The sequence below is a fragment of the Camarhynchus parvulus genome, chromosome 11, assembly GCF_901933205.1.
Source record: "Camarhynchus parvulus chromosome 11, STF_HiC, whole genome shotgun sequence".
NCBI classification, from domain to species: Eukaryota; Metazoa; Chordata; class Aves; order Passeriformes; family Thraupidae; genus Camarhynchus; species Camarhynchus parvulus.
In genome coordinates, this window is record NC_044581.1 from 15764912 (window position 1) to 15785886 (window position 20975).

General features: G+C 41.9%; 2 protein-coding genes across 2 annotated transcripts in view; one reads left to right on the forward strand and one right to left on the reverse strand.

Annotated features, from left to right (window-relative positions):
- DPY19L3 (dpy-19 like C-mannosyltransferase 3) overlaps window positions 1-13231 on the forward strand; it is a 34835-nt gene extending 21604 nt beyond the window's left edge. Inside the window, exons 16-19 of the mRNA XM_030955908.1 lie at window positions 2098-2180; window positions 8763-8895; window positions 9559-9717; window positions 10323-13231. Of these exons, the coding sequence (XP_030811768.1) occupies window positions 2098-2180; window positions 8763-8895; window positions 9559-9717; window positions 10323-10484 (537 nt within the window). The 3' untranslated portion in view covers window positions 10485-13231. The remainder of the gene's footprint in view (window positions 1-2097; window positions 2181-8762; window positions 8896-9558; window positions 9718-10322) is intronic.
- A 3870-nt stretch (window positions 13232-17101) lies between these two features.
- Window positions 17102-20975, reverse strand: part of LOC115907904 (neural-cadherin-like) — a 59454-nt gene continuing 55580 nt past the window's right edge. The window contains exons 32-33 of the mRNA XM_030956128.1: window positions 20427-20581; window positions 17102-17537 (exon numbers count right to left, since the gene is read on the reverse strand). Of these exons, the coding sequence (XP_030811988.1) occupies window positions 17172-17537; window positions 20427-20581 (521 nt within the window). The 3' untranslated portion in view covers window positions 17102-17171. The remainder of the gene's footprint in view (window positions 17538-20426; window positions 20582-20975) is intronic.

The following is a 20975-nucleotide window of genomic DNA, read 5'->3' on the forward strand; positions in this document are numbered from 1 at the left end:
TCACAATAATGCTCATCAGTTTGTGTTTGCATGTCAGTAATTTTGAATAAATTGTTGGTATTTAAGGTGAGTTCCTGAGCTTGAGCATTCTAATTCCAAGGATTGCCAAATAATCTTGATTTCTCTCTAAGAGTAAACACTCTATTCCTATTACTTCTGCAGCTGAATTTCTATCTTCATCATGGCCAAGTCCTTTTGCTCCAAACATGGACATTTATTACAGCACATACTGCAACAAATACCCATGACCTGAGCAGTCTTTGGCTGTACTGAACAGCTTCAGTTCAGGGCTAATTTAAGCCACTTGACAACTGGTTTCTTTTCCTGAAGGCTTTGACCCCAGAGACAAGCACTGTTACAAGTTGAAAACCTCTTTCACATTTCCCTCTCTCTTCTGAGCAGTTTGTTACATCCCTTATGTGCTCCATCTGTTCTTTTTATCCTCTCCTGGTGTCACCAGACTTTTTCTCAATCTGACATATACTTGATTTACAAGACAAAGTTCTGTCACTGTTATTGGTCCATATTTTCACATGCTTTACTTTTCATTTGTCATTATCTTGTATTTAGAACTCCTGAAGTACCTTTGTTTTCTCTTGGTTCTACTAATCAAATGTAGTGCTACCTGGAAATTTTTCAATTCAGTAATAGCAAGCCCCATGACCAAAATTTTCCTCCAGTGGAAACTGCTTGTACTCACTCAAAACTTGCAGTACTGTGAGTTAAAAAACCTTTACAGAGTGAATGCCAGCAGTGAGCAGGGGGAGCTATGGCACTGGTTCCTCAGGAGGTTACAGGGCAGGGTGCACTGACTGAAAAGCAAAGCAGAGCCCATTCCTTCTGTCTCCCCTGAAGGACTCCAGGCTCTCAGAATGTGTAGCTATGCAGGGCACTTTAGTAATGAAGAGAGGCAATTTTGATTCATGATGAGACTCCACAATCTCCTTTCACAACAGCTGAATTTACTAATCTCTGGGAGAGCTTCTGAAGAGCAGAAATACATCTGTTGTACTGCTGTACTTCCCAAAGCTTCCCCACAGTTGTGATGCTGCCATGGCTCCACCTGGGAGGTGCCAGGAGTACTTGAACAAGTGTTTAAGTAAGCAGGTACACTAGTGAGAATCTTAATTGCCCCAGTTATGCCTCCTGCCCCCAGGCCTGCCATGTAATTACAGTTTTAGTGAAGGAATGCCTGTGTTTGCTGAGGGGCTCAGCAGCACCACATTCAAATTGCTTCTGAACTCTTGGATGAGCATTAAAATGGGATGATTAATGGCTTTTTAGATAATCAGGTGGGTTTTCTTAGACTTTCTCCTGTAGCATTTCAATTTTCAAACCAGCAATCCTTCTTATCTGAAGAAAGCAGGTTTGGAATAGGTGTTACCATAGGATCCTCTGTAGTAAAGACTGATGCACAGCAATCTGTCATTAGCATTGTCATTATCTTTAATTGTTCCCTTTTGCCCTGAAATATTCACTGGCTTAAACGATAAACCCTTAAATAAATCATTGTTCCCTTAGCTTTTTGACAGGAGGGTTAAGCTTTTCAGAATCAGTTTCCATCCTTTTTTCTCGCCTCTGGATTTGATTTATGTATTTTTTGTCTATAGTAAATTTTTAAATGCTTTCCCCTGATGGCCTATTTGTTGTTGTCATTCAGTCACAGTTTTATTTTTGCCTTCAGTAGTTCTCTCAAAAGTTCTGAAATACCATTAATAGCATCTGCAGCACATCTAATAGTCTTTACTTCTGATACAGATTTCCTACCATTTTAAATTTAGTTTATATTTCCTTTCCAAACTTAGTGTTAATTCCTGGGACCTTTCCTTGTCTTGTCATCATTGACAATGGGCAGTTCTGGTCCTGTTGGTCATCTGGCAGGAGCTGCAGGTCTCCAACTCTGAAACTGTGTGTTCATCCTGCAATGACAGCCACCTCTCCTTCCTAGGAAGGGTAGACAGATATTCTTGTGTCTTGGAATTTGCCTAGGAGCTGGATAAGATGATTTGCCACCTAAGAGATAGTAATACATTTCAGCATCCAAAACTTGTTTGGTTCATTCTGTCTTCAGGTTGTTCTGTTTTGTTTCCATTTTAGTTCTGGCCAGGAATAATGGATGAACTGTCAGAGCTGAGAGAATTCTATGACCCAGACACTGTGGAGCTGATGAACTGGATTAAGTAAGAGGATTTTTTCTCTATTTCAGTTAAATGCTATTTGTGTAGATCTAATGTTCTTAGTTATAGTGTTCTCCTGATTTGTCCCAGCTCAGCAGTGAACTCTGGTGACCCGTGAGGATAGTTAGGGTGAGTGGGTTATCAGGAGGTTGGCTGTGAGCAGCTGTGGAGAGCAGCTCCATGCTCAGGCTCAGTATCACTGCTGTGTTCCATGTGCAGCAGGGAGCCAGCTGATCCCTTTGCTCCCACAAGGACATAGTTTTCCCAGCCAAAAGAGGTAAATTTGGAGGTGTCAAGCTTCTCTCATCATATTATAGCTACTTTACATGAATAGACCTCTGCAGTGAAATTATTTTATTCCCCAGCCCCCCAATCTATTGTCCTTCTCAGTTCTGTAAATGTTAAAAAGCTTGGATGTAGTGCTGGAAAATTCGTGCTCTGCAGTCTGTTTGTTGGGACTTGAAAACAATCTAAGTTGTTTCTGCTTGTTAGAATTAATCCCAACATGTGTTCCAAACTGCAAGCAAAATATTTTTAATTGAACTTGAACTTATTACAGCTAAGCATAGTAGCAGTCTTTCAGGAGTGTGAGTTAATCATTCCAGCCCCGCCTCATCACTTCTGCATTCTCACAGAGCATAGGAAGGTATTTCTTAGGTGGAAACAGTTTGGAATACTTCATGTAGGAGATGCTGAGAAAAAAGGCCAGGTAGGATGTTCTCTGGAGGGCTGTGAACTGAAGGGATATGTTCTCTATTAACATAGAGCAGCCACTAAAAACTTTCAGGTTAAGTTTCTGAACAGGGAGATCCTTGGGACTTGTATTTATTTGCAACTCCAGCAATTATTTAGAAAAAAAGAAAATTGGTTTCATGTTTTAGAGGAAAACATTCTGAAAGTAAATCTGAATATACAACATTAAATATTGAACTGTTTGAAGTATTTCCTTGGAGTATTTCCTTCATATGCAATGAACTTCAGTGAAACCAGTCACCCAGCCTCTTCTCCCCATAGCAACATATTTACCCTCCATAATGTTGTATTTCTTTAATCCATAAAATAGAAGGAGTAATTTAGAAGTAAAATATATTACAAGCCTTCACTGACTTATTTTGAAAGCAGGCCATGATTTTTTCCATCATTTAGAATCTTTGCAGCCTTATTGACATGTTTTTGTGACTAATGTTTACCAGCCAGTTCCATTTAGCACTACTGTTTTATTAAAAGATGGTAAATGTCTGATAGTTCAGGTCTCCTGTGTGCAATATATAGAGTTATATATAGATTTATACATAAAATATGCATGTGGAGTTATTCCCAGCCATGAACTGGATTTGACTGGCTCCAATGAGAATAATTTTTCATGTGTTCTTAATGCTGAGAATGCTAAACTGGTCCTTGTCATCTTTTCGTTCCAAGTCATGACAGACAATTACAGAGGGGCATTTTTTTACTTAGAATTTATTGTACTTAGAAATATTATTCCTGTGAAGAAGAGTTAATTATCTATGCTTTAAATACCAGTCAACAAAATTTATGGTAAGTTTCTCAAAGTGGGACAGATTTTGTTAAGTTTGATGTGTAAGAGAACACTTTTACTTTACTAACACTTGATGGTTGTTCTGTAGTTAATGACCTGTCAAGGCTGGTGTCAGGAACTAATCATTCATTATTAAAACTCAGTATGAAAAGCTCTAATTTGTCATGTATAGCAGTGAATTAGGAATAACTCATCTGTCTTGCAATCTCTCCACAACAAGAAAACCCTTCTGTCCGCTTAGCTCTAAATGCATATTAACTTGTCCAAATACACAATCTGAATAATGACCAACTATTAGTCTGTCCCCTGTGAAGTGTCTGCAGATGCATTTCTTACTCTTCCCCTCACTAAAATTGCCATAGCATTTTCAGGAAGATCTGTGGCTTTTATCTGTACAATTGCAGAGCACAATTTTTTACATAATGATCCTCCACATCCCAGTCTTCTGCTTTTTTCCTACCCACCATCTCATTTTCTTCGCTTTTTTCCAACAAAAAAGTCAAGAATCCAATGCTCCAGGGATAGTTCACAGTTCTGTTCCCAGCTGGGAGGTACATTAAAATTCTTAGTTTTGGTCTTTCTCCCTAAGACAACAGGAACAACATGCTCATTTGTGAGATGGGGAAGAATATCAGTAGAATGAGCAAATCAATAGCGTGAACTTCCCTACTCTGTTTACTCCTGGTAAGTGCTAAAGAAGCAATGTCTTCTGCCTTTAAAGGGGAAATCTGTCTACAGTTGTGGAATATATCAGTAGCAGTTGCCAAAACTCACCAAAAAAAGTTCTTAAAAATCTTGGGCAACAGCCAAAAAAATGGAAAAGTTAACTGAGACTGAGATTCAGCAGAGCATGGTTGGATGTCAGCTGTAGCTGAACCAGGTGTGGGGACAAGCAGGCAAATTTTTATATTAGTGGAAACCCCACAAATTTCCAAAAAGTTCCTAAGGCTATGCAAATGAAACACCCATGTTTCAATGGCAGTTCTTTCTTAGTAATTTATACTAATTTCTATTAATGGCTATATTTTAATTTCAAGCCAGCTTTAAAGTTTAACTCTGTTACTTACATTCCTGATTTTCAAGGGTAATTACACTGAAATCAATTCGTGTTCCAGACTTTAAAGGCAATATTACACTTTTTTTTTAATTATTGTTCTTAAATAATTCTTTTGTTGGACAGACATGTGAGTAAATTTTAGGCATGAACCTGAGAGTGCCTGAGAAGTAGGTTTATACCAGCTGTGTAGGTGCACTCCTTTATGTGAGCATAATCTGCATGCATAAAATTGAAGCTGGGATTCACATCTTGTTGCTCTTTCTTTGTGACTGTCGTTTCCCATTTTTGCAATCTTCAGTCTTTCTAAACCAGAGGGAAAAAAAAGAACCATGACAGTGTGCCTGAATATGCTTTACTGCCTATCATCTGCAGCTAAATCTGTGATGTTTTAATATTGCATTCTGCAAATAAAAAGATTTTCTTTTAAAGAAAAAGAAAAATCTATCATGGCATATTCTTCAGAATCTCCTTTTCTCAAATCCTTTCACTTTGTTGATTCATACCATACTCAGGCACTAGTAAAGGAATAATCTGTGACTTGTTAGATTTTATGGCTTTGAAAGTCAATTACAGGGTTCAAGTCTGGAGGACTTCTACTAGAAATAGCCATTTTATTTCTGATGATGTAACCTGTAATTGCAGTGTTGGCCATTTCTTTCTTAGTGCTTCCTAAAACCAGGTCACAATAATTCTTTAGTATTTTAAGAGAAAGAATTGCTACCACTTTCAGAGTCTGTGCAAGTACTTCCTGTAAAACCCTTTTATTTTTAATGAGTTATTCTTTTGTATTTACATAATTCTCTAAATTCTTAAGTGTAAGGTAAAGAAAAGGTTCCTACACTATAATATAGTGCTTAGTTTACCCATTAGCTCAGCTGTAATTAACTTGTTGAAAGCTTAGAGCTTCAAAAATAAATGAGATTATTTGTTCAAAATGCCATCAGGTCTGCTTGGAATAGCATTTAAATTATATAATGTAAATCAGTTTGACCTGTAAGTCCTTGTCATTATTTAGTGACATTTCCTAGAGAATAAATTGTTTGCAGGTTGGGCAGTGTGGTATGGAGCTTGGCAGAGAGCTATAAAAACAAATTATCCTTTCATTTTATACATCATTTGCTCAGACAGTTGTAAAAGTGGTTTGGTTTTAGAGTAATAGAGAAGTGTCATTCAGGGTTTGCAGCAGGAGGTGCCCTGGCTGCAGAGCCCTGCGGTGGTGCCCGGCTCAGGCAGGAGCATCCCTGGCATGCAGGAGCCATGCTGGCCCTGGGAATACTCCTCAGGGCTCCTGTGTCCCCAGAACTCAGCAGTGGCACCCACAAGAGCTCATGGGGAGGGAATTGGACAGGGCAGACACTGCCTGGGGCTCTGGGTCACCTCCCAGGGTCACCTCCCAGCTCTCTGCCCAGGGCACTGAAATCCAGCACTTGTGCTCCTGGCACTGCCACTGCAGCACAGGGAAAGAGGGGTTCCAGCAGCTCCTGCTGGTCTGGGAACACCTGAGCTGGCCAGTAAAGCATGGACAGTGATGTGTCTGAAGGAATATCATTTCCTAGGACTTCAAACCTGTAAATCTCAGGGAAACATCTGCCTTTACCTGGAACAGCAGATCTTAAACTCCACCCCCGACCAAAGCACTTAAGGCAGTTGTTTGAAAAGCAAGCAAGGGTCACTTGATTGTCTGCAAGGGATAGGGAGAGCAGGAAGTGCTGGCAAAACTCTTTCTGTCTAGTAAAGAATGCAACTCAGCTGTATTTCACCCCTTCTGGGCAGGAGTGAATGCTTTTGGAAGGGGGAGGATTGGAGCCCTGAATCTTCTGCATGGTCCATTTCCTGAGGGCACATTCACTGGGGGCTGCAGCTCCAATCTCTGCTCCCTGTGATCAGAGCAGGGTTGGGCTGGAGATCAGGGAAAGGTTCTGCTTCCCCCAGAGGTGCTGGCACTGCCCAGGCTCCCAGGGAATGGGCACAGCCCTGAGGCTGCCGGAGCTCCGGGAGGGTTTGGACACCAGGGATGCACAGAGGGGATTGCTGGGGGTCTGCAGGGACAGGGGTTGGACCGGATGAGCCCTGGGGGTCCCTTCCAACTCAGTGTGTTCTGTGATTCTACATTTTTGACAAGCATTTTTACCAGTAGGTTATTAATAAAGGGCACTATCACCCTTTAGCTTTTGTTTTAAAGAAAAGAGCCTGCAGGCTGGTTGGGCTTTTTTGTTTGTTTGCTTTTTTTCCTGTGGTTTTGCCTCTGGTCCTTGTTGGGAGGGGCTGTGTGTGTGGATTTAAGAAAGTTTGAATCTGCTACAGAGCCCATTATGATGCAAATCTGCAATCAGAAGAGCAGGGTTGCCTTGGTAAGGTCAGTCAGATTTTAAAATTTGAACTAATCTTGAACAACCACAGAAACCTACTTGTCACATTAGAAGTTTCCTGGCCTAGGCATAAACACAGAAACATGTTGAAGATGCTTTAAGAATCATCATTTTTATTTGGGTGTCTAAGCTCTCCCCAGTCCCTCTGTGAGTCCAGCCCGTGTCCTTTGCAGCTTAGTCCTACAGACTTGTGCTTTCCCACAGCTCCAGGGATGAGTCCTGCCTGACAGCCTGTCAGGGCCATCCTATTTGCATAGTGCTAAATTCTAATAGGAATTAATTTATTTTAATGGAACATGTACTTCAGGACACTTGTGGCTTTGAATATTTTAAGTAATAAATAATTTCTTAAGAGATTAAATATTTTCAGACTTTAAAATGAAATTGGTTTTATAAAGTGCTGAAGGACTGGTCTATCAGGAAAGTTAAACTGACCTATTGAAATACTATCTCTGGCCTTCCTAGACGAGATTAATGTACCAGTGCAAGATTTTTTAGGAAGGGTTTGTAATTATTAATTCATTTGCTAAGCATAATCTCTTGAAAGGCGATAATAAAATTTAATACTTGTCTCAACATTTTCAAGCTGATCATGGAGCTTAAAGATGACTGAGTGTGTAGTGCAGTTTCCAAGGCTCCCTGAAGTGCACCCCAAAGTGTCACAGTTACTGGAGTACTTGAGTGTCTGCATGGGGATGTTAGGCACCTATTCACATTCTAATTTCATTTTAGTTGATTTAATGTGTGCTGCTTTCTGTCAGTTTAGTCTTCACAGACCCTTCCATGGTTATGTGCCTACTAAGCACTAGAAGACACTTCAGCATACTATGGCCAGTTCCAATTAGCCTGATTACAGGAGTGTCCATTGCCTGGCATTTTTACTCTTTCTTTTGCTCTACCCTTCTGTTGTGTCTTTGCAAATATTTTAGATTGTAAGCTTGTTGGGAAGAAGGTGAGCAAAAATACTTATTTTCATTATTGGTACCTGAGTGATCTTGAGATACCAGGACTGCTATTTGGAATTTCAAAGGTTACAGTAACAAAAAGTGACAGCATTGTTCTGACATCTTCTGCATCCCCCTGCCCCAGCTTTTTTGCAACTGGGATGTCTTTTTTCATAGTTTCTCTCCCACAGTTGTCAGAATAGGAAGAGTAATGTCTCATGGAACAAAGTTTTTTTTCCAAGTAAATGGTGAATGCCAGGACAAGAACAGAAAGTTTTACCATTCAGATTAAATAATTCATTTTATGTAAAGTACCTTATATATATCAGACTGAATCTTAAGTCCAAATAAGTTTCTTGAAATATTAAAAGAATTAGAAAATAGAAACCTATAAATATTCAGAGGCTTTATGAACCTGAGATATATATGAAACAGAAATAGATCATGTTTTCCTTAGATTTCCTCATAGTGGTTAGTGTATTTTTTATTTGCAGTTCTTATCATGATTTATCCACTTGGCATTTGAAGAAAACACAGTTGCTTGAACAGTTTGCTTCCTGAATAGAGGAGAAGCAGAAAAATACTTTTGCAGTCTTTTTTTTCCTTCTGATCTGTCACAAGCATTGCAGAAATGCCCCTGCAGAGACTTCCTCAGACTTATCAACGTTTGTTTAGGTCAAACACTCCAAACACAGCAGTGTTTGCTGGGAGCATGCAGCTGTTGGCAGGAGTCAAACTGTGCACTGGACGGACCTTAACCAACCATCCCCACTATGAGGATAAGAATCTGAGAGAGAGAACAAAGCAGGTAAGAGATTTCTGATTTTTTTATAGTAATCCTTGCCCATGTCACTGACTCCACTCCAGAAAACAGTAATGTCCTCATGGCACACTGCAAAAAACATCACATGCTTTACTCATGGAGTAACTTACTGTCAGGCACAGGCCCAGGATTTAACTGCTTTGGGATCTCCTGACTCACTTCTGGCAGCTGGTGAGTGTCTGAGCAGCTGTGTGCCTGAGTACCCAGCTAGTCCCAAGGGCACTGGTTTGGCTACTGTGGCATCAGTAGGTCCTGGTGCCCACTTGGACTGTTAAACCCACATGGAGCATTCCCTGATACTCCCTTCAGTTCCCAGAGCAGCACACAGCATTTGATATAGAAACCACCCTGAGAAACTGCACATGGAGCTGGGAGGCTGTTTTCACCTACCCTTCTCTGGACTTGAGACATTCTCAAAGCCTGACAGCACCATCATGTGATGTGTAGCCAGCAGCATCCTCACCATAACACACATCTCCACACGGAGATTTTACTGAATAAAGCATTTATAGGTTGTTTCTATAATATCTCATTCACATGGTTTCTCAGTCCCAGTTCTTTGTTTGCTCAAGATAGAGGACAGAGCAAACAGAGCAGCAGTGAGGGGTGCTGTGGTGTGTGTTGGAGCTGAGTTCCCTTGTTGTGCAGATCTACCAGATCTATGCCAAGCGGTCTCCGGGGGAGGTGCACGGCATCCTGCGCTCCTTTGGCACGGACTACGTGATCCTGGAGGACAGCATCTGCTACGAGAGGAGGCACAGCCGGGGCTGCCGCCTGCGCGACCTGCTCGACGTCGCCAACGGCCACGTGAGTGTGACACACAGAGCAAGGTGCAAAACACAGAGCTTGACTTGGCTCTGACACCCAGCTACTGAGAGCTGAGGTGGCTCAGTGTGTTTGCACTGTGGGAAGGAAAACCTGCTGGGGCCTTTAGACAACCTCAAAATGGCCAGATTAACACTGCTTGCTCTTAAGGGTATTTGGGAATAAAAAGGGGGAATCTCAGTCTGGGCAGGATAAGTAATCACTTCCTGATGAGCTGCAGGTTAGGAGCACACAAGCAGAGTAGGCTCCAAGGTGTAAAATACTTCAGAACTTCAGTTCCCTGAGGTGTGGTTCTGTTACCACTCAGTGTCAGGCGGGTTCTCAGGCATTTCTGGGGCTGAGCTGGAGGCAGAGCAGGCTGCACAAGCCCAAGCAGATCTGGACCTCTGACAAAGCAGCTTTATCCATTTAGAGACAATGTCTTACTGCTTTAAAGCTGTTTTCTTCCTCCCACTTGTTTCATACTGTGAACAAACCTGGCCAGCCTGACCTAGTGAATGTATTGTGAAGGTTTTTATGAACTTCTTATTGCCTGGAACTGTGAGTTGGCTAAAGAAATTTCACCCATCTGTTCCATTTCATTGCAGATCATGGATGGCTTGGGAGAGAATGAACCTGATTTGAAACCTTCATTGTATCCTCGCTTCTGCGAGGAGATTAAAAAAAACCTTCCTTCTTACACCATGCACTTCACCAGGGTGTTTCAGAACAAAACATTCCACGTTTACAAACTTGCCAAGCATAAATAACATTTCCAACCGTGACTTCAAGTTCAGTATTTCACTGCTAGGACCACATTAGGAAATGCAGATGAAGTTTACAAACAGGTTACATTTGTAAGACATTTTTCACCAATGTTTTTTTGTTTAATTACTGTGACTCTTTTTTTAGACAGTTTAATTTTGATAACATTATTGATGTTGCCAGAATTTTCATAAATTCATAAATAAATGCTAGAAGGGACTATTTTGATTTAAATTCTGACCCTCAGAATATTTAGGTTGTAATTGTTTCCCAGTTTAACTGATTGGAAGACAAGGGCAGCAGTAGGAGCACTGCTGAGTCCCAGCCTGTGAATCTGCTCAGCAGTTCCGATTTTCCTCTCAAATGGTAGAAATGCAATGAAAGCAGCCCATGCTGCTCCTGCCCTGAGTAAGTGTTGCCTTTGTGAATCCTAAACATAGTCACAAAATGAAGCTTTGTCTTACAGTCTGATCCTTTTTGACAGATCCCTGTGCTCTTTCAGTGCCTCTTTTTTGAATTCTTTGGGAATGTATGTGGATATGAGTTTCCAGTTTTGTGAGTGTGATTGCAGAATCAGTGAGTGCGGATTAAGCAAACAATTTTGAAGAAAAATAATCTTTGGTCCAGCATTTTTAGTGATCAGAAACAAACTGGTTTATAACATTAAGTGTTTAATGATGGAGTGTTATGTATTTTTAGTGAGAAAAAAAGGCTGGAGCATGCTTGATACATGTTGCATGTTTGTATCCTTGTAAAATACTCAGAACAAACAAAAATCCAAATTTCTCAGTTTGGATTCTCAGAACACTTTCCTGTATATACTTTCTGAGCTATAGGGGATCCTTTTTCTCCTTGTATGAATCCCACTAGGATAGCAAAATTGGACAAAAGAAAAACTCATCTCTAAAGCAGCAGGAAACCAGTATTTCAAATACATTCAGATAGTAGAGCTTTGTTTTGTATTATTTCAGACACAAAGCTCTATATTTTAGCACAAAATCACTGTGTCCTTTTTCTTTAGCCTAAAACAGAGACTACCAGTATTTTCAAATGATGTGGAAGATTAAGTGAAGCCAAACCTCAATGCTGAGAATTTTGTGGTTTGTTTGTACTCTTTGTCTTTTTACCAGCCGGAACTTTGTGCTTTGTATTGGATTTCTAAGTGTTATGAAGGTACCATATAACTTTTGCTGTGTTTTTAGCACTGCTTTGGTTTTAGATTGAAATCAAACATCAAATTTGGAAGCCTCACAGTACTCTCCATCTTGAATTAGACATCCACTAGGCTCATTTGTTTGTTAAGAAAAACAGAATTGTAATAATCAAGTGCCTCTAGGCCCAGGTTGAATTAACATTTGAACACCTATAAGACTGTTTGTGGCCTGTGCAAATAACTCAGTTATAGTAATTACCACTGTAATTAATTTCTAATGATGGGAAACTTAAAGTGCTACAGATAGCAAACTCCACATTTAATTTAATCAAGATGTGTAATGAGATTAGCTGTCACAACTGAGCTGGGCTCCAATTCCAAATGATTTAAGTGTTTTCCCTTTCAGTTGTACCAAGGTAAATTACCAAAGAGATGGAGATGGTTATGTCACATGCTCAAACAATTTTATATTCAGTAAATACTCATTAAACAATGTTCAACATCCTTTTGCCTTTCTCTGTGGCACAGAAGGCTGTGCTGTAGCTAGGCTGTGTTAAATCACACGCTGACAGGAGCTGGGTTGTTACACTGAGCAGCTGAAACTCTTGAGTAATTCCTAGCCTGTATGCTTTAATGAGGTTGGAGACCACTGCAGTTTAACATAATACAATAATAAAACATTTTAATCAGTATTAAAACTTTAATTAGGCCTGTAATGATGCATGGTTCTTGCTGCAAGCCTGGGTCAGTGAATCCCTCAGTGAGTGCCTTCAGTAACTAAAAACAAGCACACAAAAGGTAAAAGATGTCTGGGCTGTATGGCTTGTTCTAGAACGCAATTGGATCTCTCTGGAGAGGTGCAGTGACTTCCTTTGGTGGAAGGGAGGATTTCCCAGGCTCAGTGATAACCTGTTGTCTGCAGAATTTACTTCTAGGTAATTTCTTAGCTGAGACTAAGAAATCCTGACAGGAACAGTAATTATTTTTAAACAAACATCTTTCAAAAATGCAGTTTCTAATATTGCCAAAGGAGAAATTTAACCTTTTCATGGAAACTACCAAGTGCAATCTGGTTTGTTTGGGGTTTTTTATACAGAAAGATGCATTATGAGAGATTATCAGAAAAGTTCAACACTAAGGGTTATTCCAGGGACTGTAGTGCAGCATTCAGACACCAGCCTGCTTCAAACAGTAAATCCAAGAGGGCAGTTCCCAGCTCTGAGGGAGCAGCTCCTCCCTGCCCTGTTTGAGACAAGGCCTGGGAGGGGCTGCACCTCCCATTCCTGAGGTACCCCCAGCAGGGGGAATGGCAGGGACAGGCTCCTCCTGTGTGCTCCTTGGTGGCCACAAGGACTTGGTGCTGCATGTGATCAGTGGGATTGTGGTACAAATTACAGTTTTTTAGATTGCGGAGACAAAATGCTATCAAGGAGCCAGGACTTTTTTAGGAGAGAAAAGCCTTTGAGATCCATAAATGTATTTTAATTTCTTGTTTCAGTGTTCTGCTGGTGGGATCTAACATAGTTATTTTATAATATGTTGTTGTAAAGAGATGTAATGACTATTGTATACTAAATAAATTGTGTAATTTGAAAGTCACTTTTTTTGCTTGTTTTTATGTTGGGATGGGCTGAGAAAGACCTGGTTTGGGAATGAGCTTTGTTTCAGTCCATATGCAGGAAAGCAAAATATTTTTCCCAAGCAAGTTTTGGCTTCTCAAGCTCATTATATTGTGTATAGCACTGACTTTTGGAATCACCTTTGTGTTTTAACAGCTTGCTGGGCTTCCTTTGTTAGAAGCTAAAGGTACCAGCCATGACTTTTATCAGTCATCACCCTATGCATGTCAGCTCCAGTAAGGTCAGTAGACTGAGGCAGTATATCCATGTAAATATTATTTCTCTCATTATTATGTGTATTATATCAATATAAAATCATATATTAAATGCTTTGACCACCAGGGACCTGCTTGTTTCCACATTGTAGCTCAAGGTTAGTATTTTTAATGAACAGAAAGGTGCATTCTTTGGGAGTGCAGAAGCACATTTCAAGGGCTGTCTGTGCAGTAGGGTGTCCTGATGTGACTCGTGTGGCAGGAGCTGCAGGATGTGCAGAGCTGGACATAAAACTGCCCATGTGTAGGACTGGTGTAAAGGGGCTGGGGGGAGATTGTCACCAGCATTAATTAGAGATTAATGTAATTGATGGGATGTGAGTCACATGAGAGGGGATTCTGTGCTCCAGGGAACTCCCTCATTTAAATCCCCAGGAGAAGGCCATGGGTTTTAGCATTCTTGTAATTAAGAAAATGTTCAACTTTCTTCTGCCCACCTAATCCTGCTTCTTTACAGCCCTGTTTTCCCTCCTAAACCTGCTGGTCAGTAGGTCAGACCTAAGGGCAATCAGCTTTCCTACGGCTTGGCTCTATGTTATATACTTGGAATGTTATTTTAACAGGGGAAGAACACCAAGATTAATGTAGTTGACAGGCAGCCAGATTAAATACTAATATCCACATGACTATTTAAATTTCAGACCTTTACAAACATTTTATGCTAAATAAAATGTTCTTACTATATGTTTAAAGTCTGTAAAGAACATGGAAGAAGATTAATAAAAGTACTAGATTACTGCAAATCCCACTACCTAGGGACCCAATGGGGTTTTTTTATTCAATATTTTTCCATCCCCCCTGACCCAAAGCTTTCTGTGGAAAGCCAGCTGTTCTCCCTGGGAGCCAAGGCAGTGCTGGGATAAGCCTTTCTGCAGAGGCACTGAAATATTTGTGTGTGCCTGTGCAAATGCAGAACAAGTGAGGATATGATTTCAGCAATTGCACAGTAATTAAAAGAGCAGCATGCAAATTAAAACAGATAAATTAAGTGAACTAATTAGTTATCTCTGGAAAGAGGAAGAGTAGGCTTTAATAGGGCATGACAGCTGCAAATGAGTGGGTCCTATTACTGATATTGTATCGACACAAGCTCCTAGAGGAGTTTGGAAATGTTTCCTGCCCTTTGTTTTAGTCTCTTATGTTCTGTACAAGGTGGGGCTCACTGTCAGTGCAGAGGAAGCTCCGAGGCTCTGGGGCTGTTGTTTCCATGTTTGGTTACAGAGTAGGGCCACAGCTGTAACAGGGAAGCAGCAGGGCAGCAACATTTGGAACAGCACTGGGACATCAGAACGTCAGCAGCTCTGTGGCTGCTCTGTGTGCCCCATGTTTGTCACCTTTAGGGTTCCTGGGCACCACTTGTGCTTGTTGTCACTCTCACCCAGGGACCAGTTCCTCAGGGGTGGAGGAACAGCTTTGATGATGTCTCGTTCCCCTGGGGAAACCCAAAATGTTTTTCTGGGTGGGTAACTGGATGATGAGCCCACCAGCAGAGGCTTTTTAGGCAGCACAGTACCCATGACTCACATCTGTGGAAGCACCTGATCAAAAGTGAGAGAGAAATAATTCAACAGAGTCCACTCTTCAGTCATCCTTAAACACAAACAAGGCACAGACAGCCGGGACAGAAGGCTGGTTTATTATTTATATGGTGCCTGAGATAGGCAGGACACTTCACAGGCAAATAAAGACAGTGCTGGCCCCAAGGAGCTTACAGGCTAAATTAAATTAAAACCAGCCAAAGCGCCAGCATGTCCATAGGTATGGGAAGAACACAAGGTATGAAGACAAACTTATTGCTGTTTCAGGAAGGAACAGATTTTTGTGCATATTATATATATTTAGTTCATTTTCCATAGCCTGTTTGTGACTGCTGAGATGATGGAATACAGGAGCTGGCAGACTGGACTGGTGAACACCGCAAGATGTTTCAGCCAAGGTTTCCTCTCAGGCAAATAAATGTGTCAGTAAAATTATAAAATCACAGAGATTGTACTGTCTGTGAACCAAAACCATTGAGTGAGAGTAAAAACCGGATTTAGGTTTTCCAGAGGACAATGCCCAGCGCCTGCAGTGTGTAACAGTGCTTAATGGTGTGCTCAGGATTTTCCAGAGAGTGGCACAAGTGCACATGAGAACAAGGTACTGTGTGAACATTTCTCGTTTGGGAAACATGCAAACTGAGCTGGCCTGCAGACAGCATTCACCTACTTAGGGGTTTTCATAGGTGTATAAAAATAAAAGCCAGACCTCCCAAAACAAGCTACTGAGCAAAGCAGTTTCAGTGTCTGTTACAATACATTGTTTCATGCTTTGTTTTAATGAAACATTATTAGAAACTAGGATATATTCATATTATTAGCTCATAATATATAATGTACATATTACATATAGTTTACATATTATAATAGATATAATTTACATATGATACATAGAAGAAACAGCACAGCTTACGATTTAGGGTTTGCTGCATTGTACTCCATTTATCTGTACAAGTGGTCTTGATTAAAAAAAAAAATCAAAATTAATTTAGTGGCACCTTTTCTCTTCCAAATATTGTCAAGTTTAAGAAAAATCAGGCTTAGTAGCTGGACATTAAATGGTTTCCAAAAGGGACTGATTAATTTGGAGCATAAAATTCCACCCCCTGCTACTGCTGTTAGTTTTCCCCTATGTTTCTCTGTCCCCAGATATATCCTGCAATGATTCTATCAAAGGAGAATTAAGGAAACATGAGGGACACAGTTGTAGATGCAAATGGCACGGTTCAGGCTGGTTTAGGATCAGTTTAGCAGCTCATTAGGAATGAGAGATTGTGATGTACTGTGGTGCTTGCTACTGAAATTCCTGACCAGCCCCTTTTGAGGCATGTAGCCAGCACACCTGGCGTTTTCCTTAGGAAAATTACGTAGTTGTAAGCAGCTGGGTTCATGTGTTATGCCTAAATCCAGTTTCTGCCTTTGTATGGCAGCATAAAGGGATTTCAGCACAGTGTAAGTGAAGTTCCAGTTATCCTTCTGCTTTTTTCCTTTTCCTCTACCCCTGCACTGGCACCTGCACTATGATCAGTGAGCAGGGCTGTCACTGGGCTCTGTGGGAAACAAGACCAATATAATACACCATGGACTTCATTATATGAGAAAAAGACAAGGTGGTTTTTTCTTCAAATAACTCTCAAAGCACCAGAAACAGCATATCCAGCATGCTTCCCTCAGCTCCAGCTCACCTCACCTGTGTGCACTGGATCCCTCAAGAGTCCTGCATTACTTCAGTGATAAAAAAGACCTGTGCTTCTTAACCACAGTATGTGAATAACTGCATACCCTAGATTCTCTCTTTATTCCTCCCAGTAGGTTTATACACCAAAATGCAGATGTCCAGCATGTCCCAAGGTGAGCCCCTACCCACCTTTGCTGCCCAATGTACCTCCTTAGTGGGAATCTCAATCCCTGTTGCAACAAGGAAAAAAAGGCCGGGTGGGGGAAATACAGAGCAGGAGTATAAAAAACCAATGTGCCTCCTTAGTGGGAATCTGAATCCCTGTTGTAACAAGGAAAAAAAAGGCCGGGTGTGGGAAATAGAGAGCAGGAGTATAAAAAACTGTGCCTCACCTTTGCCTCCAGAACTGCAAAGAGCAGCCTTGGGGAGCTACAGGTCTCCCGCCTCTCTGTGCGAGTACAGCTCCCTCAGTTTCTCGAACTTGGGTCCCCACTCGTGGATGTCCTCCCCGGCACCGCCGCCCAGCCCCGCGGAGCTGAGGGAGCTGAGGGAGCTGAGGCTGCCGGCGCTGGAGCCGGCGCCCTCGGTGCAGAAGACGCGCAGGGAATCCTGCGGCGGGCCCGGGGCGCGGCTCTCGGCCTCCCTCAGCAGCGCGGGCAGCGCCCGGCCCAGCGCCGCGCCCGCCGCGGGCCCGGGCCGCGCCCTCACGGCGGCCGGCAGCTCCTTCCTCCTGTGCAGGGAGTACGCCGGGCTGCCTTGGATGGACACCTGCAGCTCTGCCATGTTGTAGGCGTCCTGCAGAGAGAGAGGGGGCACAGCGAGTTAATACTCTCTGTAGGTCCCACAGGTTCGTGTTCCAGTGGGAATAAAGAAGGAATGATGGTGAGCCAGTCTGTCCGCTGTGAGCACCTGAAGGGTTGGGGGTTCTGCCAGCTCTGCCACCTGCCATGCACCTGAGAAAGCCTGAGGAACACCTGTGCACTCTGCACTGCTGCGGTCAGGCTCAGAATCGAGTCTGATTTCATCCAAAAGATAAATAAACGTGACAGAAACACTCCAGCTTTTGTTCTGAAATTCAGACCCAAAGTGTCTTAATCATGACTGGACACTGATCCCACAAGCGTGACAGAAGATGTAAGAAACAGCATGTTATTCACAAACAGCATGTTAAAGAAATCTTTCTGCAGTAGTAGTTTAAAAATATACTGTGATTTCTGATAAAATTTTACCAGTCTCTGGAATAAAGCCTAATTATGTTACATGGCCGTGGCACAATTGCAAAAGCCAAAAACTACTTACTCCCCAAAAAAGTCACTAATTCCCTGCCAGCTCAGCCGCAGTAAATGCTGTCTGGGAATTGTGCCACAACCTCTGACACAAAGCTGCCAATGCCAACAGTTAATGGCATTCAGTGATCAGAATCTTTGTGCCACCTGCAATGAACAAGTCCTGTCCCCCAGCATCCGTCGCCTCCCTACAACCCAAAGGTTGTGTCTCTGGGCTGATTTACAGGCTAAAGCAGAATGCAGACAGGTGGAGTGAGACAGAATTCATTAGAGCAAACAAATAATTATTTGTATTGCTAATATTGTTCATGGTAACAGGAGCCATCAGTGACAGAGGTGTGGAATCAGCACTTCCCCAAAGATTTCTTTAGCTGTCCAGCATGTGGCATTGTGCATAACCATATTATAAGAGATTAACCGAGGTAATCTCAGTGAGCTTTGCTGAATTTCCCCTGGAGGCTGAGAACAACTTAAATTCCCCCCCACCTGCAATCAAGAAGCTGCCTAAGTGGCAGGATAGGGCTTGGGACAGGAGCTGCTTATTCCCATTCCTCCAGAGACTTAGGAGTGCTGGTGATGAACACCAAGGCCTGCAGCCCAGATCCCTGCCTTAGGCACGTCCTAAGTTAGTGCAAGCCCCAGTCCAGCCCCACTCTGAGCAGGGATACCAGGAGAATCTGTGACATGGAGCAACTTTTCATCATGCACAAGTTGTTCCAATACAGACTTGAGGATCATCCCTTCACTGAACTGGGTGATTATAAAAGCATCCTTCACTGCTAATAATTGTTCCTTAAAATGACACATTTCTTCTGATAATAAACCCTTTTTGGCTGGCCATCCACAAACCCAGCTCAAGCCCTTCCTCTGGGTCCAGAGCTGGCTTTTAACAACATCTGGTGGTCAGCTGAGTTCAGTGTGTAATCACCAATGCACTGACCTCCTGCAATTTTTATGAGCTCCTAATTTCTCTGGGGGAAAACTTTACTCCTTCATATGACAACCCCTTGTCCTCATAGCCCTACCATCCACAAACATTACAAAAATGAAACTCTCTTATCCAAGCATGATCCTTTTGTTGAGGTAACATTAGAACACAACTAAGGTGGTGTAATTCTAGGTATTTTGGGGACTGGTTTGTTTGTTTGGGTTTTTAAATCTAGACTAACAACTAGGTTTTAGCTTAAAAAGTTTCAGCTGCGGTCCCAGCAACTGTTAAATCTGAATAATTTAGAAGAGTACACAGAACCCAGAGAGGCTTCACTCCAAGCAGTGTTTCTTCAGGCAGAGTAATAACCTCAGATGGAGATCAAGTCACTAATTTGGTTCCAATGCTTAAAATAAGGAGTGCATTTTAAGAACTCTCCAAAAGTAATTAAACATGTCATACAGTAACTGTAGATTTCCTCAAACAGACCTTCTGGGTGTAAAATTGCAAAATATTGCAGAGGAAGTTAATCTGATTAAGGAAAACAGGCTTTATAGCTGTCTATGTTATCACATGGGAAATGTCTGTGTTTATTACATTCCCACTAATTTACCAAGAAAATAAGGATACTCTGCAAGTTAGAATATTTTTAAATCACTGGCTTTTTTTGGCCTTCACACTGGTGCCATGACTATTATTACCTCTGCAGAGTCACACCACCCCCTGAATCCATGAAATGAACAGTTGGCAATGAAGTTTCTTACCTTTTATAAACATAGCAATCTATAGGTCAATAAATAATCTATTAAGAGTACTTGTTTATAATATTCACTGTTTTCCTTCCAAGCTCTGCCTTTCACTGACACATGAAAACCTTAGAACAGCCAGCAGGAATGTTAATAATACCTGCTTTGGGCATAATCTGTCTACTCTAAGTATAAAGAGCTTGTGTTCAGTGGTGTATTTATCTCCAAAACACAAAAATGCAGAAAGGTTCTTTCACAACCACCACATGCTCCAGGGCCTCAGAGGAGCCAATTCAGCACCTCCCCTTCCCAACAACGGAGGTGTGAACACCTGCTATTGGGAGCAGGATCTGGAAAAGCCTGGCCATGAGCAACACTCACACCAGGCTCTTCCAAGCCCTTGGAGCTCCAGCAGAAATGAGCCCTGAGAACCTCAGTGTCTCCTGAGCCCCCAAAACCAAACCCAGCAGCTGTTCCCTACTGCTAAACTCGCCCTACAGGCTCCCATCCGCATGCACTCAGGATCACTGGCTATAAGACAAATTAAAAATGGATAGGCACTTATCTCTGCTTAGGAAACATGCACCCTCATCCAAATAATTCATTTGCCAATTGCAGGGCTGAATCAGCAGAACGAAGACTGAGGACAGAGCACAAAATGCATTTTCCTTAGCATGGTGAGGCACCAGTCCCCTCTTAATTGTAACATAACAGTGATCCTTACTTCATCTTGCTCCCCACCCCCTTCTTCGTTGTAGTTGAGGATGTTTTCCCTGATGTCCTCCAGCTCCTCGGGATGAGCAGATGCGTGGTAAACGCCTCTGTGCAGAGCCTTGTGTGTCTTCCAGTGAGCCCAGAGGAAGGCGGCGCTGAGCAGAGCTGTGGGGACACAGGAGCAGAGCACAGGTGATGCAGGCACCAGCAACACCCGTGCACAGCAGGGCCAGCAATCTGGGCTTCCTAGAAAATATCTGGGGTTTGCACTGTCCAGTGTGGTGAACATCGAACACAGAAGAAGAAAAGCCTTTAAAGAGCATTTTGCAACACCCTTTAAAGCCCAACTTGAAGTTGGTTAAAGACTGAGTGGTGTCTCTGACCTGTCTCTGTCCTGTATGGAGTTGAACTTTGTCACAGAAAATGTATTACAGAGGGGAACAAAGAAGAAATGACATGTTGACAGTAACAGACACAATTACACACAAATGAAAGACAAGAAGACACAAGACAGAAGATGAAATTAATTTTAGATGTTTTTACTAGAAAACAAGAATCA